This window comes from Aulonocara stuartgranti (assembly GCF_965226115.1).
Source record: "Aulonocara stuartgranti genome assembly, chromosome: 14".
Lineage (NCBI taxonomy): Eukaryota > Metazoa > Chordata > Actinopteri > Cichliformes > Cichlidae > Aulonocara > Aulonocara stuartgranti.
This window is the reverse complement of record NC_138950.1, coordinates 27,442,490-27,461,261: the sequence shown is the minus strand read 5'-3', so window position 1 is coordinate 27,461,261 and position 18,772 is coordinate 27,442,490. Positions and strand designations below refer to the sequence as shown.

At 44.0% G+C, this 18,772-nt stretch overlaps 3 protein-coding genes and 1 long non-coding RNA gene across 4 annotated transcripts in view; 3 read left to right on the top strand and 1 right to left on the bottom strand.

The window, feature by feature from the left end:
- Positions 1-1,557, top strand: part of LOC309687903 (thiamine transporter 2-like) — a gene marked incomplete at its 5' end in the record, with an annotated part of 55,346 nt that extends 53,789 nt beyond the window's left edge. The window contains one exon of the mRNA XM_082503206.1: positions 1,366-1,557. Coding sequence (XP_082359332.1) covers positions 1,366-1,518 — 153 coding nt within the window. The 3' untranslated portion in view covers positions 1,519-1,557. The remainder of the gene's footprint in view (positions 1-1,365) is intronic.
- A 368-nt stretch (positions 1,558-1,925) lies between these two features.
- The window catches only part of LOC309687901 (thiamine transporter 2-like), a gene marked incomplete at its 5' end in the record, with an annotated part of 36,138 nt that continues 19,291 nt past the window's right edge, over positions 1,926-18,772 (top strand). The window contains 6 exons of the mRNA XM_082503204.1: positions 1,926-2,072; positions 2,387-2,622; positions 2,705-3,185; positions 3,434-3,512; positions 3,641-3,833; positions 3,995-4,136. Coding sequence (XP_082359330.1) covers positions 1,926-2,072; positions 2,387-2,622; positions 2,705-3,185; positions 3,434-3,512; positions 3,641-3,833; positions 3,995-4,136 — 1,278 coding nt within the window. The remainder of the gene's footprint in view (positions 2,073-2,386; positions 2,623-2,704; positions 3,186-3,433; positions 3,513-3,640; positions 3,834-3,994; positions 4,137-18,772) is intronic.
- LOC309686920 (arf-GAP domain and FG repeat-containing protein 1-like) lies at positions 5,754-14,483 on the bottom strand (the record flags this gene model as incomplete). Its single annotated transcript, XM_082501593.1, has 4 exons — positions 14,295-14,483; positions 13,952-14,046; positions 5,917-5,973; positions 5,754-5,819 (listed from the first exon to the last, which is right to left on the bottom strand). The coding sequence occupies exons 1-4, from the start codon at positions 14,455-14,457 to the stop codon at positions 5,754-5,756; spliced, it is 381 nt and encodes a 126-aa protein (XP_082357719.1). The 5' UTR covers positions 14,458-14,483.
- On the top strand, positions 16,268-17,951 carry LOC309687910. Its single transcript, XR_014270904.1, has 3 exons — positions 16,268-16,452; positions 17,115-17,175; positions 17,354-17,951. It is a non-coding gene; the product is annotated as an uncharacterized lncRNA (long non-coding RNA).

Below are 18,772 nucleotides of genomic sequence, written 5' to 3'. Positions count from 1 at the left end.
TGGTTATACTGCCCAAAGCGCCTCTGAAGTGCTCCGACCAGAGCATTATAATCTCCCCTCTGCTCCTCGGTCAGCAGCAGCAGGCATGCAGCTGCATCCTCACACAGGCACAAAGCCAATTGGAGAGCTTTATGTTCCTCAGACCAGCCAGCTGCAACAGCTAACAGCTCGAACTGTGCGATAAACACTTCCCATGGCGTCTTGCCGCTGAACTTAGGCGTTTTTATATTCGCTGCAGCTTGCTGGGCGCCGCCATGTTTGTTTACATCACGTGACGGCGCGCCAAGCGAGGTCGACTCCTTCCCGCCGGAATCGCGGCCGCTGTGCGAACAGTTCCCGAGCCTAGTCAAACCTGGAGAAAATCCAGCCTCGGCAGACAGCCGCAGCGCCGTTTCCCTCACTCCATGGGCGGGCGAGCGCGGACGAACCTCCCTCTCCTCCGTCTCCTTCTTAATCCTGCCCGGCAACATCCTCGTCTCGTAACGGCAAGCGTCGCCGGCAACAGGGTCTCGGGCGTTCTGGGGTTCTTTTTTCTTTCTTCACTTCTGACACCAATGTAACGTTCACAAGAACCAGACGGTTGGGGTCTCAGTTTGTCCGTTTATTCGGCACATAAGCCAGCGGGTTGTTAACTCAGGGGGAAGCGCTCTCGAACTACACCTCTCTTCAGCCTGGCACACACACAGAACAACCAGGTCCCCCCACCCCTTCCTGTACACCACCCTCACTACTTCCTGCAGCCCAACCAAACATGAATCTTAAAGGAACAACAACAGTGTGCAGAGAAAACCAACATGTCACTGTCCAGTAACACTTAACCATCGTTACATTATCTAATGTGTTAAACTAATTATTTTTTTAAAAAGTAACGAGTCGAATTTTGCAAATGTAGCGGAGTAAAAGTACAGTTTCTTCTTCACAAATGTACTCAACTAAAAGTAAAAAGTATCTCACAAAAAAGGTACTTTAAAAGTACATTTTCTTTCAAAAACTTACTCAAGTAAATGTAACGGAGTAAATGTAACTCGTTACTACCCACCTCTGCATTACAGTCACAGTTGTTGATGAAGCTGTACTGGGGCTGGACATCGTGACGCAGGTACGTGTACAGGCTGTAATTATACTACTGCGTATTTGAATGGCAACACACGGGGATTTAACAACAACTCAAAGTCAAGAACCCGATGGCCCCTTCAGCGTTCTGCTGCTTAACTGAAGCACTGAAATGTGAGGACAGAGTGACACCTGGTGGTTATCATTAGCTGTTGCACGCAGGTCTATTTGATGCAGGTGGTTCACTGCCATAGCATAGATAAAATAATTCTAATAATGCTTAGGATTATGTGTCGTCTCTCTGCTCTGCAGTTTATCATCTACGGCAGCTACTATGCTGTCATATCGCTGCTCTTTTTGATCCGAGGAACCTACACCGCCTGTGTGAACAAACCCTGTCTCCGGCACACGGAAGCCAAGGAACCTGAGTGTGTGGAGGAGGTGATTGCTGCAGAGCGTCTCTGACCTGTGTCAGTGCCCGACAGGTTTTTGGAAGATTGGAACTAATTTACCTTAAACAGCTGCAAATTAACTAACGAGAGCTTGTAAATATGCTTTTCTTAAACACTACAAACTGTAACATTAAACGTTTATACACTGAAAAGCAAACATTTATGTGTTGTGTATTTTTGCTATCTGCAACCAGACAGGAAGACAAACAACACAATAAAACAGTTACTTCTGATTGGTATTAAAGTCCAGAGTTTTGGGCGCTTACCTGTTTAATTTATCAAAGTTTTATCTCAGCTTGTGCTCGAGTGTCACCAAGATTGTGTTGCTCTTTGACCAGGTTGCTGATTAACAAAATGCCTAGAGAGTTGTGAGGTATTTTTCCCCCATCACACACTCACACATGAAACAGGAAAGCCAACATGGAGGCAGTGAAGAAGTGGAGATCAGACTGGAAGTATCCCACTATTCTGCTTTGCATTTATGGATTCTTCAGCACAGTTAAACCACTGGAGCCTTTTCTCATCCCATTTTTGACAGGACCAGATAAGAATCTGACAACTGAGCAGGTATATATGACATATGCTAGAAAGGCTATAGTGTAATTCAATCAAAACAGACTTAGAAAAGAAATGATTTTCAGTTTTTCGGTCCTTATGGTGAAAAAGTTGGTAACTTGCTCTTTTGTACATGCTGCAATTACAAATAATCACACACACATGCACACACAAGCTGGTGATTCATAGCAGAGAGATAACCGGCATCTTTAAAAAGATAAAAATAAAAAATCTAAGTGATAGAAATCCAATCAAGATTCTGAAACCTTTAATCATTTGCTATAAAGTCATGCATTTCCTGCCTTTGATGAGTTTTTCCCTGACAGGTCAACAATCAAATTTTCCCAGTGTGGACATACTCCTATCTGTCCGTACTAGTGCCGGTGTTCCTTCTCACTGACTGGCTGCGTTACATGCCTGTAGTGGTGTTTCAATGTGTTATGCTCTTCATCACCACAGCACTGCTGCTGTGGACAGCAAGTGTGCCAGCCATGCAGGCTACGCAGTTCTTTTATGGAGTCGTGACAGCCAGCGACATAGCCTACTTCTCCTACATTTACAGGTCATGTAGTACATCTCACAGATTTGGATTTTTAGCATTGCTCATGGGAGACTTGACATTTTGAATATGCTCTTTATTACAGTGTAATAGATTTGAAGAGATACCGGAAGGCCACCTCTTACAGCCGCAGTGTCCAGCTCCTGGGGTATACAGTGGGCTCCGTGTTGGGTCAGCTGCTTGTCAGCTTCGACCTCATGTCATACAACAACATCCTGGTGTTCACTCTGGTTCTCACTGCCATCGCTCTCCTCACTTCCTTCTTCTTGCCAATGCCACAGAAGAGCATGTTCTTTCATCAAAGACGTGGGAGACAGACTGCAGCAGAACAGTCAAACACAATAAATGCATCACTGGAAAATGGAGGTGGTGAAATGGAGAGTGGAGAAGGAGAGCCTGATGCTGAGAAGCTTGAGGAATCTATCGTTACGCAGAGTTGCGGCCAAGTCCTCCTCCAGCTGTGGAGGGATTTCCGCCACTGCTATTCCTCTAGACAGCTGCTCTACTGGTCTGTGTGGTGGGCAATGGCTACCTGTGGGTATAACCAGACTGTCAACTATGTGCAGGTCAGTTATGAAGGCAGCATAAACAAAAATGTGAGCTGTAAAAGCATCTGAATCACTGCAGCAATCCAAATTGCTACTGGGGGCTGCTTTACGATGGGTTTACCTGCAGTGAACAAGTAGTGCCTTGTAGTTGCTGAAGCCTTCTCTTGTGTTAATAAAAGGCATTTTAGATATATATTTTAAACAGAAATAATTAAACACACACATATCCTTGAACAACCTAATGATACCCACACCATACTGCGCAGGTGCTGTGGGAGCATGTGCAGCCTTCTCAGAACTTCAGCATTTACAACGGAGGCGTGGAGGCAGTCTCAAACCTCTTAAGTAAGCAACATTAGATGGCATTTCCCCCCCTCCCTAAATCAAATGGAAGTTATCAGGGACACATAAGATTTCTCAGTACCTAATCAGCTGTCCTAATTTGTCTTATCCCACGTGTACATGCTTTCCAGGTGCAGCCACTGCCTACGGGATAGGCTTTACTGAGGTAAGATGGGAGCAGTGGGGAGAGCTGGCCCTGGGTGGTTTCTCTGGACTGAGTGCAGCTTCACTGTTCCTCATGACTTTCACTGGCAACATTTGGGTCTGCTACAGCGGTTACGTCGTTTTCAAGTCACTGTACATGATGCTGATAACTATAGCAATGTAAGAGTGTCAAGTCACATCAGGGTTATACTTTACCACAGTTTAGTTTGATTTTTATTGCAGATATAAGAGCAAAAAAGCTAAAAATAAAATAAAATAAAATAAAAATAAAAAAAAAACCCTCCCCAACCTTTAGATTAAGACAAATTCTATGCTTGCAGGTATCAGATTGCAGCTGATCTCTCAATGGAAAGATATGCACTAGTCTTTGGGGCAAATACCTTTGGAGCACTGGCTCTACAGACGATTATCACGTCTGTTGTAGTTGACAGTAGAGGGCTAGGCCTGGCCATCATTCCCCAGGTAAGCCATCAGATCACAAAATATGTACAGCAGCACTGTTTATTTGTCCATTAGCGTCATTAACCTTTTAAACATGTACTCTTCTTTGCAGTTCACCGTGTATTCCAGCTACTTCTTGGTTATCTCTGTTGTTTTTTTACTTCGGGGTCTGTTCAGTATTTGGAGAGCACAAAGAAGCAGAAAAGAGACAATTCCTCCAGACAAAGATGAAACTTCAGGCAGCGAAGAACACAGATTCTGAACACGTATAGAGCGTTATAGTGTATCACTTATGGTTTCCCATCCCTAAATTGACCTCACATTAGTTCATAAGTAGCAGATAAAAAGTCTTTAAATTACTTACTTCAACATGATGAATAGAAATCATTTTTTTTTTGTACAAAAACAATAAAAGAATGTTTCACACATTCATATAAATGAATGCTTTGGTCGTTTCTTTTTACTTAAAATTCATTTTAATATATATACTGTATATATTTACACCTTAACTTAAACTTTTTTAATACCCAATGCAAGTAAGTGGTTTTCAGTTCATCAGCCATTTCTTCTGACTGTCATTTGAAGTGTTGCAACTCTGTCAGCAGGGCGGAGACAACAGAGAAACGAGCCCCCCACCCCACCCATCCCTGATGTAGCATTCAGTCCTCCTCCTAACCCTAACCCCACCTTGACAACAGAATATATTCATTTCCTTAGTGAGAACAGTTTATCTAAAGGGTCCTGCACAAATAGTTTGGTTCTTTACAAATACAGTAACTGGTAGTACCCATTAGCTTTTCAAAGCAACAGTTCTGTCTTAGCAAATTCTGTGTGTTAGATACAAATACTGATATGCACAAAGAGCTAATTTCCTAAAAGAAAAAAAAAAGTACAGAATTGCAGCATAATGAATGGGATATACTGTATGCAATAACTTAGTTTTCAACCAGTTCGATTATACATTGTGGCTGTTGCGAAATCAGTTTTACCCCCGGTGTGTCCCTCTGCAAAATCTTCACCCCTTTGTTAGTTACAGCCAGCTTTATAGAGGCGTCCCCATCATAAAACCCCCCAGGGTGTGCTGCAAACTGTGTCTGTGTCTATGGGCACGAGCACATGAATGCCTACATGTGCGCGTTCCCACGTGTCTATGTGAGTGCTCATGTGTGACTGTGTACGCATACCTGTGTGTATATGTGAGTGCACATGAGTGAGTGTGCGTGTGGATGTGTGCGTGACAGTTAAAGCACTGTGGGTGTGTGTCTCTATGTACGTGACTCCCTGCAGTCATAAAAGTCCATCTCCCTTCCAGACCACAGTTATCCAGTTACAAATGTTGAGACCCCCACCCAAACATTCTCTGGGGAATTTCCACTCAGCATTAACTCCTCTCTGTTTTACTTTCACAGTTCAAGTGGGGGAGGGGTCTCCTACAATCTACTCCTAAGTTCACAACACAGTGAGGCCTTTATTATATTGAGGGCAGTGTCAGTGTCTCTACAATAGTTCTACATTCTATGTTAACACATTTCTAAACTCTAAAATAAGCTAAACATTCCTACATGGCTCAGTAGAGGCCAGGCTAGTTCACAGGTTAAATAAAGGGGAGGGCATCGACCTCCGCCTCTGCACACACCATCACTGTTTTGTAGCCTTCGACAGTGTCAGCACGACTGTGTCGCATATTGTTCCATTTATGACAAACTGCGATAGAAAATACAAATTCTTACAAACATTGTGTTTTTAAAGCTACTAGTGAAACAAAAACAGTGCAATAGATGCAAGCGTGCCAGTTGTTGACCCTGTAGTGCAGCTGACATGATGGACCGCTATAAGAAGGGGTTTGTGGACCCGCACCCTAGAACGAAAAAGGGAAGCACGCAGTGAGACTGTGTACTAAGGTTCTTGTCCAGTGTTAACTGAGAAGAAAGTATGCTAGCTATATGGCTGTTCACCAGAGCAATGGGCTGGTTATTCAAAAAAACAAAACAAACACCTCTCCGTGAATCGCTACCTTATCATGGTGGAGTGGTTTGTGTGTCCCAGGGATCCCAGGGGCTATGTTGTCTGGGGACTTTTGCCCCCTGGTAGGGTCTCCCATGGCAAATTGATCCTGGGTGAGGCACCAGACAAAGAGCGAGACTTCAATGCTCATGTGGGTAACGACAGCAAGACCTGGAGGGGCGTGATTGGGAGGAACGGCCTCCCTGATCTGAACCCGAGCAGTGTTTTGTTATTGGACTTCTGTGCAAATCACAGTTTGGCCATAACGAACACCTTGTTCGAACATAAGAGTGTCCATAAGTGCACGTGGCACCAGGACACTCTAGGCCGCAGGTCGATGATCGATTTTGTAATCGTATCACCAGACCTGCGACCATATGTTCTGGACAATCGGGTAAAGACAGGGGGGTGGAGCTGTCAACTGATCACCACCTGGTGGTGAGTTGGATTAGGTGGCGGGGGAGGACGCTGGACAGACTCGGTGCACCTAAACGCGTAGTGAGGGTGTGCTGGGAACGTCTAGCAGAGGCCGCAGTCCGCGTGATCTTCAACGCACACCTCCGGCAGAGCTTCAACAGCATTCCGAGGGAGACTGGGGACATTGAGTCCGAATGGACCATGTTCAGTGTCTCCATTGCCGAAGCTGCTGCATTGAGCTGCGGCCGCAAGGTGGCCGGTGCCTGCCGTGGTGGTAATCCCCGAACCAAAAGGTGGACACTAGAGGTGAAGGGAGCCACCAGGCTGAAGAAGGAGTCCTATCGGGCTTGGTTAGCCTGTGGGACTCCGGAGGCAGCCGACAGGTATCAACAGGCCAAGCGGAATGCGGCTCGGACAGTGGCTGAAGCAAAAACTCGGGTGTGGGAGGAGTTTGGAGAGGCCATGGAAAAAGACTTTTGGACTGCCTCGAAGAGATTCTGGCAAACCGTCAGGCGTCTCAGGAGGGGAAAGCGGTGCTCTACCTGCACTGTGTATAGTGCTGGCGGACTGCTGCTGACGCCAACTGAGAAAATTGTCAGGCGGTGGAAGGAATACTTCGGGGACCTCCTTAATCCCACTGACACGTCTTCCGAGGAGGAGAGTCTAGGGTTGAGGGGAATGACCCGCCAATTTCCGGAGGCGAGGTCACTGAGGCAGTTAAACAACTCCTTGGTGGCAGAGCCCCTGGTGTTGATGAGGTCCGCCCCGAGTTCCTGAAGGCTCTGGACGTTGTAGGGCTGTCCTGGTTGACACGCCTCTACAATGTTGCGTGGAGATCAGGGGCAGTAGTAAGAGGGGAGACCGGAGGGTATGTTCCAACTACAGGGGGATCACACTCCTCAGCCTCCCTGGAAAGGAGAGTTCGTCCGCTAGTCAAACCTCGGATACAGGAGGAACAATGTGGTTTTCGTCCTGGTCGCGGAACACTGGACCAGCTCTTTATCCTCTCAAGGATACTTGAGGGTGCATGGGAGTTTGCCCAACCAGTCTACATGTGTTTTGTGGACTTGGAGAAGGCATTCGACCGTGTCCCTCGGGGTGTCCTGTGGGAGGTGGTGTCTGGCCCATTGCTACGGGCCATTCGATCCCTATACAACCGTTGCAAGAGCTTGGTTCGCATTGCCGGCAATAAGTGAGACTCGTTCCCGGTGGGTGATGGGCTCCGCCAGGGCTGCCCTTTGTCACCGGTTCTGTTCATAATTTTTATGGACAGGATTTCTAGGCGCAGCCAAGTGGCGGAAGGCTATCACTTTGGTGGCCTCAGAATCTCATCTCTGCTTTTTGCGGATGATGTGGTTCTGGTGGCTTCATCGGGTGAGGGCCTCCAGCTCGCACTGGAACGGTTCGCAGCCGAGTGTGAAGCAGCGGGAATGAGGATTCTCATGGGGTTCTCAGCCGGAAAAGGGTGGAGTGCCCACTCTGGGTCGGGGATGAGTTCCTGCCCCAAGCGGTGAAGTTCAAGTATCTCGGGGTCTTGTTCACGAGTGATGGGAGAGGGGAGCCGGAGATCGACAGACGGATTGGGGCTGCGGCTGCAGTGATGCGGACGCTGCACCGGTCCGTCGTGGTGAAGAGGGAGCTGAGTGTAAAAGCAAAGCTCTCAATTTATCGGACGATCTACGTCCCTACCCTCACCTATGGCCACGAGCTGTGGGTAGTGACCGAAAGAACGAGATCGCGGATACAAGCGGCAGAAATGAGCTTCCTCCGAAGGGTGGCTGGCCTCTCCCTTAGAGATAGGGTGAGAAGTTCGGCCATCCAGGAGGGGCTCACAGTAGAGCCGCTGTTGCTCCACATCGAAAGGAGCCAGTTGAGGTGGTTCGGGCATCTGACAAGGATTCCTCCTGGGCGCCTTCTGGGTGAGGTGTTCCAGGCATGTCCCACCGGGAGGAGGCCCCAGGGCAGACCCAGGATACGCTGGAGAGATTATATCTCTCGGCTGGCCTGGGAACGCCTTGGTGTTCCCCCAGATAAGCTGGAGGAGGTTGCTGGGGAGAGGGAGGTCTGGGCTTCTCTCCTTAGGCTGCTGCCCCCGCGACCCGGTGTTAAGGTTCTAACATTGAGGAAGGAGAGTACAAACAGCCATGGTCCCGAACTTGGTCAAACAATTGATATTAATGAAATAAACGCGTGGGAAGATCACTCTGTTCGCAGACAGGAATTGATCTTCGACTTAATCAAAGCATAAGCAGATATTTATACCATCAGAGTTTGACTTTAATGACGCCCCACCAACGTCAGATACATTCCATACATAGGTCAGATCAAAACCACAATGACTTTTAACACAGTTTAAAAGAACATTATCTCTGTCTCGTCTGGAACACGAGCCCCACATCCTGCAAGAAACTGTTCCTCTTTTGCAGAGACAAACATGACTAACCTCTCACCTATAAATGAGTCTAACTAATGTGTGTGTGTGTGTGTGTGTGTGTGTGTGTGTGTGTGTGTGTGTGTGTGTGTGTGTGTGTGTGTGTGTGTGTCGACCTTACATGCTCTCTCAATTCATCCGTTGCTCTTCTGACCTTTTACCAGGACAGAGGCTCATCCTTATGTGTAATAACCTAACTGAAACTATATGTACTATGTTGAATAAATGTTATAATCAGGAACCTCTACTAAAAGCTTAATCAAAGAATATAAAAGTATAAAAGACAATTTGAATAACCTAGTTATTCACATAGCCTCGTCCAAACAGCTCCTCAGAATAACCTGCACTTAGACTTTGCTTTCGGTTTCACTTCTGTAAAAGGCACACTCTGCAAACCTGCAATTTCCTATCAGCCTGTGGCTCAGTCTTTCTGAAAGACACACTGTTTAAACATCTGAATGCAATATCAATACTGTAGATTATATTATTAATGCAATGGTAATGATGATAATTACTAACAATAGCAGTAAAATAATTTCCCTGCTCTCCACACCGGCCTCGGATAAAGCGGATGAAGATGGATGGATAGATGAACAAACAAACAAAAAAAACAAAGCCATCCCTTACAGTAAAATCTACACAAAGAACTGAAGTCTCTTTATTTATTTTTGTGTCAAACACAGATCAAAAGTGCTGTGCAAAAGTCTCGAGCCACCTCGTAGTATTTTATTCTATTGCATATAGTTTTTTATTCTTTTTATCTTCTCCTATACCTTTTTTCTTTCATTTGTGTTGTTCTAACTTTGCACTGTCTACTTTCTGAAACTTTGCACTGTCTACTTTCTGCTGTGACACAACAAATTTCCCATGTGTGGGACTAATAAAGCTTTATCTTATCTATCTTATCAACAGGTGCAGGAGGTTATTCAAATGTGAAACACTTTTCCTGCGACACACAGGAAAATACAGCATGAGTCAACAACTGTTTGTACAGGTTCTAATATACCAAAGTCAAAATTTTGTATCACCACCTTTATTCTTCAACACAGACTAAACCCTCTTTGGCAGCTCTCTAGTAATTACGTTAACTAGTCATGAGGAATAGTTCTCCAGGCTTCTTGAAGGACATTCAAAGCTCTTCTTTGGATGTTGGCTGACTTTTGTTCTGTTTTCTGTCAAGATGATTCCACACTACTTCAATAATGTTATGGCCCGGGCTCTGAGGAGGCCAATCCATGACTGATAGTGTTCCACTGCGTGGTTTTCCATTCAGATTTGCTTTTGGCAGTGTGTTTAGGATCATTGTCATGGTGACAAATATAGCAGCAAAGTGGTTCAGAAGGTCCTGAGTTCGACTCCACTATCTGTGTGGAGTTTGCATATTCTCCCCATGTTTGCATGAGTTATTGGTGTGAGTATGAATGGTTGTCTCTCCATGTTAGCCCTGTAAAAGCCTGGCTGCCTCTCACGGGTAGCTGGGGTAGGCTCCAGTCTCCACAGTGTCTTACAGATGTCTGTATACACAGTGGAACCCTCTCCTGACGTTTTTTGAACATACTGCTTCCTGAAGAATGGCTTCTTGTCGGCCACCCTTCCACTAAGACTATTTCTGATGGATCAACTGAAGCGTCAAATGATGAGGGTCAGCTCTCATGTCTTGTGTCAGCTCTTGTTGGATTTAAAAAAAAGAAAGAAAAAAAAGAAATCTATTTCTTAACAGCATGACTTTCATTATACTTTTTGTCTTATTTTTTTTGTCCTAACACATACACAAATGCCATTTTATATCTATCAAACTATGTTTTTATTGGCATTTTTCACAGATTCAACTAAATAATCTGTTCTGGTTCATTTCCAAGTTGTCTGCTATGTGTAGAAACACTGGGTCATGCATTGAGTTAGTCACCTTTTTTATACTTGAATGATTGACAGGTCAAGTGGCTTAAACAAACATCTGAAAATGTTCAGGCACAAGAACTGAACTGAAAACGCCCAGCTGCTTAGAAGCAAGATATTACAGTGGCTTGCAAAAGTATTCGGCCCCCTTGAACTTTCCCACATTTTGTCACATTACAGCCACAAACATTAATCAATTTTATTGGAATTCCACATGAAAGACCAATACAAAGTGGTGTACACGTGAGAAGTGGAACAAAAATCATACATGATTCCAAACACTTTTTACAAATAAATAACTGCAAAGTGGGGTGTGCGTAATTATTCAGCCCCCTTTGGTCTGAGTGCAGTCAGTTGACCATAGACATTACCTGTTGAGTGCTAATGACTAAATAGAGTGCACCTGTGTGTAATCTAATGTCAGTACAAATACAGCTGCTCTGTGACAGCTAGTGATGGGCAGATGAAGCTTCATGAAGCACTGAAGCTTTTCATCCAATTGGTTCATCCCAGCGCAAAGCTTCTTGAAGCTTCATTTGCTCTAGCAGGACACCTACTGGACGTAAAAATATTAGTTGGCATGAATTTGAAGAGTGTGGCCTTTTGCACACAGCCTGTAAATGTCAACAACAAAAGGAGTGTGTAAAACATGTATATTGTAGTGATGGCAGTATACTGTGTATATTTATACTGGCAGTGTGGAAAATGATTATTTGGAAATGCTTAAAATAGAAATGATCATTTACTGTGAGGTGAGGTGTGGTTGGGGTGTAGACAGTGGTTGTGCTTTTGTAACGTTGAGGTATGGACAGCTACACACTGAGGCTTTGAGCCTCAGTCCTGCCTGTTCACATTTTATTCTGTAAAAACTAAATTTTCACTGCTTTTATGACCTTTTTAGTGGGGAGAACATAGCTAGGATTTAATGATTTAACAAATCTTTTGAATCCTTTGTCCTCCACAATGCTAAATGGCTGGGAGTCCTCAATCACCATGCTAACCAGGTCTTCATCTATTTGAGATTGTTCTCCTGAGGAAAGACAATAAAGACAAAGCACAAATATAAATATCACACACGTAACTTATAACAGTTGTATAATATTGTTATATCATTTAGTAACATTACTGCATGCTATATTATCATTGCATTTGATGGCTCACCTGGTCTTGCTCCACAATCGGTGTTCCCCTTATTCTCATGCAAAGCTCTGTAGTGCCTATGCATGGATGAGGTATTGTTGTTATATCCCATCTCCCATGGCACATAGCAAACACTTCACCTTGTACAAAACTCAAGACAGCTTAACATAAATTGTATTGCACCATCAGTATTATGAAAATACATCTTCTGTAGAAATTTACATACCTTGTTGGGAGGAATAAGATCAAAATGTTCCCACACAGGGGAGGACATCCTCCTCTTCTTAGCTGGCTCCATTCTCTCCTGACTTTCTCTCCTCACTCTCATAAACCTCCAAACTGTCTCCAAACTGTCTCCAAACTCTCACTAACCGCAACTCTCCATCAAACACCCACATTTTTGAATGAAGTCTGAGGGGTTTATATCGTTGTCATATCTCGCGGCAAAGTTCGAACCACTTCATGAACCAGTCATGTGGTACAGCCGGGCAGCGAGGCTTCAGACGTCATCATTTTCAGCTCCTCCCATAAATGAAGCAAGCCTCGATACGCGCATCGCGGAAACGCTCCCTCAATTACTCGACACAAGCTTCGAAGCCTCGATACAGAATGTCACATCACTAGTGACGGCCTCAGAGGTTGTCTAAGAGAATATTGGGAGCAACAACACCATGAAGTCCAAAGAACACAGCAGACAGGTCAGGGATAAAGTTATTGAGAAATTTAAAGCAGGCTTAGGCTACAAAAAGATTTCCCAAGCCTTGAACATCCCACGGAGCACTGTTCAAGCGATCATTCAGAAATGGAAGGAGTATGGCACAACTGTAAACCTACCAAGACAAGGCCGTCCACCTAAACTCACAGGCCGAACAAGGAGAGCGCTGATCAGAAATGCAGCCAAGAGGCCCATGGTGACTCTGGATGAGCTGCAGAGATCTACAGCTCAGGTCGGGGAATCTGTCCATAGGACAACTATTAGTCGTGCACTGCACAAAGTTGGCCTTTATGGAAGAGTGGCAAGAAGAAAGCCATTGTTAACAGAAAACCATAAGAAGTCCCGTTTGCAGTTTGCCACAAAGCCATGTGGGGGAAACAGCAAACATGTGGAAGAAGGTGCTCTGGTCAGATGAGACCAAAATGGAACATTTTGGCCAAAATGCAAAACGCTATGTGTGACGGAAAACTAACACTGCACATCACTGTGAACACACTATCCCCACTGTCAAATATGGTGGTGGCAGCATCATGCTCTGGGGGTGCTTCTCTTCAGCAGGGACAGGGAAGCTGGTCAGAGTTGATAGGAAGATGGATGGAGCCAAATACAGGGCAATCTTGGAAGAAAACCTCTTGGAGTCTGCAAAAGACTTGAGACTGGGGCGGAGGTTCACCTTCCAGCAGGACAACGACCCTAAACATAAAGCCAGGGCAACAATGGAATGGTTTAAAACAAAACATATCCATGTGTTAGAACGGCCCAAAGTCCAGGTCTAAATCCAATCGAGAACCTCTGGCAAGATCTGAAAACTGCTGTTCACAAACGCTGTCCATCTAATCTGACTGAGCTGGAGCTGTTTTGCAAAGAAGAATGGGCAAGGATTTCAGTCTCTAGATATGCAAAGCTGGTAGAGACATACCCTAAAAGACTGGCTGATGTAATTGCAGCAAAATGTGGTTCTACAAAGTGTTGACTTAGGGGGCTGAATATTTACGCACACCCCACTTTTTAGTTATTTATTTGTGAAAAATGTTTGGAATCATGTATGATTTTTGTTCCACTTCTCACTTGTACACCACTTTGTATTGGTCTTTCATGTGGAATTCCAATAAAATTGATTCATGTTTGTGGGGGCCGAATACTTTTGCAAGCCACTGTAAGAAATGAAAGATGAGTTAAGATTTTTGCACAGTACTGATCCAGGAGACTATAGCACATAGCCACCAGACTAACCAGAAAAGGGTTGCTAGAGACCATAGGTCCTGCCATTGCCTGCCCAAAAGGAGTTGCAACAGACTTGGCCTGGCCGAAGGCTGGAAATCCTCCACCTGAAAGACATAATGTGATTTCAAGTGTTACATGATGGACATGGATCTCTCTCTCTCTCATTTATCTATCTAGCTTGCTCTATATTATTTTCATATAGCTATAAATATAATTAAAACAATAATAACAATAATAATAATATTACCAAATCAAATAAGACCTCTTCCGTCAGGGTTAATTGAGTGAACCAAATATTACATGAAGAAAAATTTTATAGACGACCACTTGACAACTACAGCTCAAATCTCACCATAGCCATTATTGTCTACATGACACACACCATTGGGTTGCTGGGGATAGGCGGGAGGCTGAGGGAAGGGAGCCTGACCAGGAAAAGGTTGCTGGAACGTTCCACTAAAGCTGGTGGGGAGGTTGAAGGCTGCAGTATTCCCAAATCCAGCTGGCATACTCATGGAGCCTGTGCCAAATGGTGCTGCAAAATAGCAGAACAGCAACATTTAGGAACCAACAAAAGCTCAACACATAATAGGCAAAATTTGGTTTGATCTATTGCTGCGATTCTGTAACCCAGTGTGACTCGTTTTGGGCAAAAACGTCTACAATTCAGTATTGTGTGTCGTGTTGGGATTGTCAGAATCTCAGTTTTGTTTCGTTTTTTATTTGGATAGTTTAAACACATGCAATAAGAGTGTCTGCACACAAGCTGTAGAAAAAAAGAAAAGAGGGAGTCAGAATCAGACGTTTAGTGGCAGTGTCTGATCTCTGGTGAACACACAGGAGCAACAGCTGGGATCAAAATGTGTCAGACAGCCAGCTAAAAACCAAGCAATTCTATCAGCGATTTAAGAAAAACAAAATAAAACATACACACACACAGTTTACAGCTGATAAAGTGATACAGGCTACAGTATTTGACCACAATAATATGAAAAATAACATTTGATGCATGACAAGAAAGAAAATTATGAACTGAACTTTAAACAAGCACTAATGAATGATCAATTGTAACCAACAGGCCTGGACTACTTCTATATCAATACTATTACCCTGGGAATTGTGAGCGTGGCATTTCTCATCTCATTCTGGTTGCCCATGCCCCAGACAAGCATGTTCTTCAAAGGGAAGAAGGCTGCAGCTGTAGACTGCCAGCAAGAGGGGCTACGGGGAGAAAAGGATTCAGTGACGGATAAGGATGGAGAAGGCTCGGGGAAAGGGAAGATGGAATATAATAGCAGTGCTGGCTACTGCAGCAGAGAAACTGTTCATCTGCTTTGGCAAAGCTTCAGGGAGTCCTACTCTTCCAGGCATTTCTTTTCTTTCAATATTTTTTTTTAAATCACTAAGATGCTTTGAGTGCCCACTTGCATTTAATTAACACCTGGGATTACTACTAATTGGTCCAAATTTTTATAATGTATTCATAGGGTACTTCTTTTAAACAGTAGAAGTAGCTGTACAGTCATCATCATAATCTCTTGTAATAATTATCACCATTCAGACATTTAATCTACTGGTCCCTGTGGTGGGCTCTGGCCACAGCTGGCTACGTGCAGGTCTTCAACTACATCCAGCTTATGTGGGACCATATAGAGCCATCTGCCACATCATCCATCTACAACGGAGGAGTGGAGGCTGCATGCTCTCTTGTAGGTAAGATTGGTGTTAGAGCGGGTTATTTTAGATTAAAAGTAATAATTACAAGATGTTCCAGTCAAGCGACTGTAACAGCGTGAATGTGTCTACATCAGTCAGGGTGAGATACATATTGTTTGTTTTGGTCTGACCTCATTTATTAAAAGCAGACAAAGAGCGATTCAGAAGACCCTTATGAAGAGAACATCAAGGGAACAGTTTACCCTGCCGGGGATAGGGTTACCAGGGCCCCGCCCTGGAGCCAGGCCCGGGGAGGGTGCCCGAGGGCAAGCGTCTGGTGGCCGGGCCTTACGGTGTGTTCACACCGAACGCGATGGACGCGAATAGAGCGTCAGGTTTACATGTAAAGTCAATGGAAAGGCGCGATGACACACGATTGCGGGTCCTGCGAAAATTCAGAAGCAGATTTGCGTCGCGAAAACGCCAAAACGTGTGAAACGCACGTCAGTGTAGCACGTCTGGCGCATTTGACGCGCGAATAAAACCACGTGCGTCAGTTTTTTTGTTGCATTTTGTGCATACGCGCATTTCGCGTCTACCGCTCGAGTTGGAAAAATCTGAACTCCAGCGTCAAATCGCGCCGCGACAACCAATTAGGAGCCTGGTGACGTGGCTTTGACCTAGGTCAAAGGGGCAGATCCAGCCAAAGCCTTTCATACTTCAATGGAGGGGAAGGCTAATCAATGCGGTAGCAAACAACTCGGAGCTGTACGACACCAGCTGCTTTCTGTACCGAGACAGAAATAAAAAGGACTGAGCTTGGAGGAAGATATGTGAAGAGATCGGGCAACCTGGTAAGTTCATTCATTTCTCTTTTGAAAGTTTTTACTGACCCGGGAAAGTTGCACAAAAGCTAGCAAGCCACCGCTATTTTCCCACTGAAGTACAAATACCGTTCTGCTTTTATCCATGTTGTCATTTAGGAATATATTTTATTGTTTATTAATAAACAGCACACAGTGGTCCCGCTGTTCATCCGTCACTGCTTCACTTTTTCGCTGATTTTTTTTATTGCACAGTACAGCATTGCATTCTGCAGCCTGATTGACAAATCTCCTTCGTGTCGTGTCTCCTGCGCTTGCCAAATTTATCACTTTTGGTTTTGATAACCATCACGTCCAATAGAAAAAACAGCACAAAAACACCCATAACTATGAGCCTCATTCGGAAATACACACCTGCACCGCGAGGGAAAAAGGCGCACGAAAGTGGCGGGCAGATGAAGACAAACCGCGGCATAATAATACTTTTACGTTTTGCAATCTACAAAGGTTTGCACTTTGAGAATCAATTGGGAGAACTGTGACCAATGTTCATGTGTGTGGGGAAAACAGTGTATAAAGTGCGTGACCAGGGGCTAGTTATTCTGAGAACCCCTGCTGCAATAAATGAGAGACCACTGTCTACTCTACGATTATTATATTCAACCTGTTAACATTTAATACTGTATTGATAGAACCAACTGATTCTGCAGCAGAGCATCCCCAGTCCCTGAGCTCCTGCTGCTGCACCCACAGGTATGTACAGCAAGCACTGATACCTTTTCAGTCGGTGGGATTGCCTTGTGATCACCTTTACTAAATATCTACAACCAATCTGATTATATCCTGTTTTTGTTTTTTTGTTTTTTTCAATGTTGAAATTAAAATCTAGTAGCAGTCTTCTCGTTTCTTTGTGTTTTGTGCTGTTTTACAGGCCCACAGGGGAGGACGGCTCCGAGGCAGATGAGGGACGGGTCCCAGGACGGTCCATCGGCGCTGGAGCTGGCCATCCTGGTATCCCTGAAGAGTCCACACCAGTCTCCAATGGAGCATTTCCTCCTCAGCCTTGTTCCTGCTCTGGAGAGCAGCTGGTCCTTTTTATTCCTGTCTCTCTGTAAATTCTTATATTTTATATATTTATGTTTAATGTTTTTCTGTTTGAGAATTTTAATATTATTTCAAATACATTTTTATAATGACTAATGTCTCAGTTCTACTACACAGCAAATGTTGGCACACGACTTGACACATGTAGAATTTATTTCATATTATACTAATGACAAAATATACTAATACAGTGGGATGCAAAAGTTTGGGCAACCTTGTTAATAGCCATCATTTTCCTGTATAAATCGTTGGTTGTTACAATAAAAAAATGTCAGTTAAATATCATACAGGAGACACACACAGTGATATTTGAGAAGTGAAAAGAAGTTTACTGGATTTACAGAAAGTGTGCAATAATTGTTTAAACAAAATCAAGCAGGTGCATAAATTTGGGCACCACAAAAAAGAACTTAAATAAATATTTAGTGTATATCAATGTGTGTGTCTCCTATATGATATATGGGGTGCCTTTGTCTGGACGTGCTTCCCATCCAGAGCTGCACAGCACAGAGGAAAGTTCCAGCGCTCCTGGAATCCCTCTGTGATGGACCGCCAGTCTCCAGGTGAAGGCGCAGCCATGAAGTTGTCCACTAGACAGTCCCAGATGGCCGTCGCTGCCTGGGGGGTGATCTGGTTCAACGTGGACACACCGACTCTGTAACTGAATGCTTGGTCGTGAAGGAGTCCCCGGTGACAAGGAACCTGGACAAAATTGTTCAAAATTAGTATTATGTGTACTGCAGTTACAAAATACATTATTCAAATTCCAAAATACTTTTGTGATGTCATTTAAATCACAAAACTTAAATCTTACATAAAACATTTTGTAATTATAAGGATAATTACAAAATGTATATTAGATAATATCTAAAACAGCTGTGTTTTGTTTTAACTTTAACATATCATAATTTGATTGGTAGCAACTTTTGCCACTACAGTGTGCCAATCACTCACAATTCCTAAACATGTCAATCAGGTAGGAATGAAGTAAGACATTAATAGAAATAAAGAGTTGTATGTTGACATGTAGCCCTTTCCTTGCTTAAATCATTAATATTTTTGAACAATTAATCTGTGATAAGACATAGCTTATCAAGATAGAACCATGTAACTAAAGATGAACCAAACTGTTCACAGTTTTATCTAACTCTGTTTTAATAAGGGCTGGTGAGCCCTGTTATAGAGTCTGACAGCTGCAGGGATTATATACAAATATTCAACTATCCCAGAATTAAACCAGTTCTAA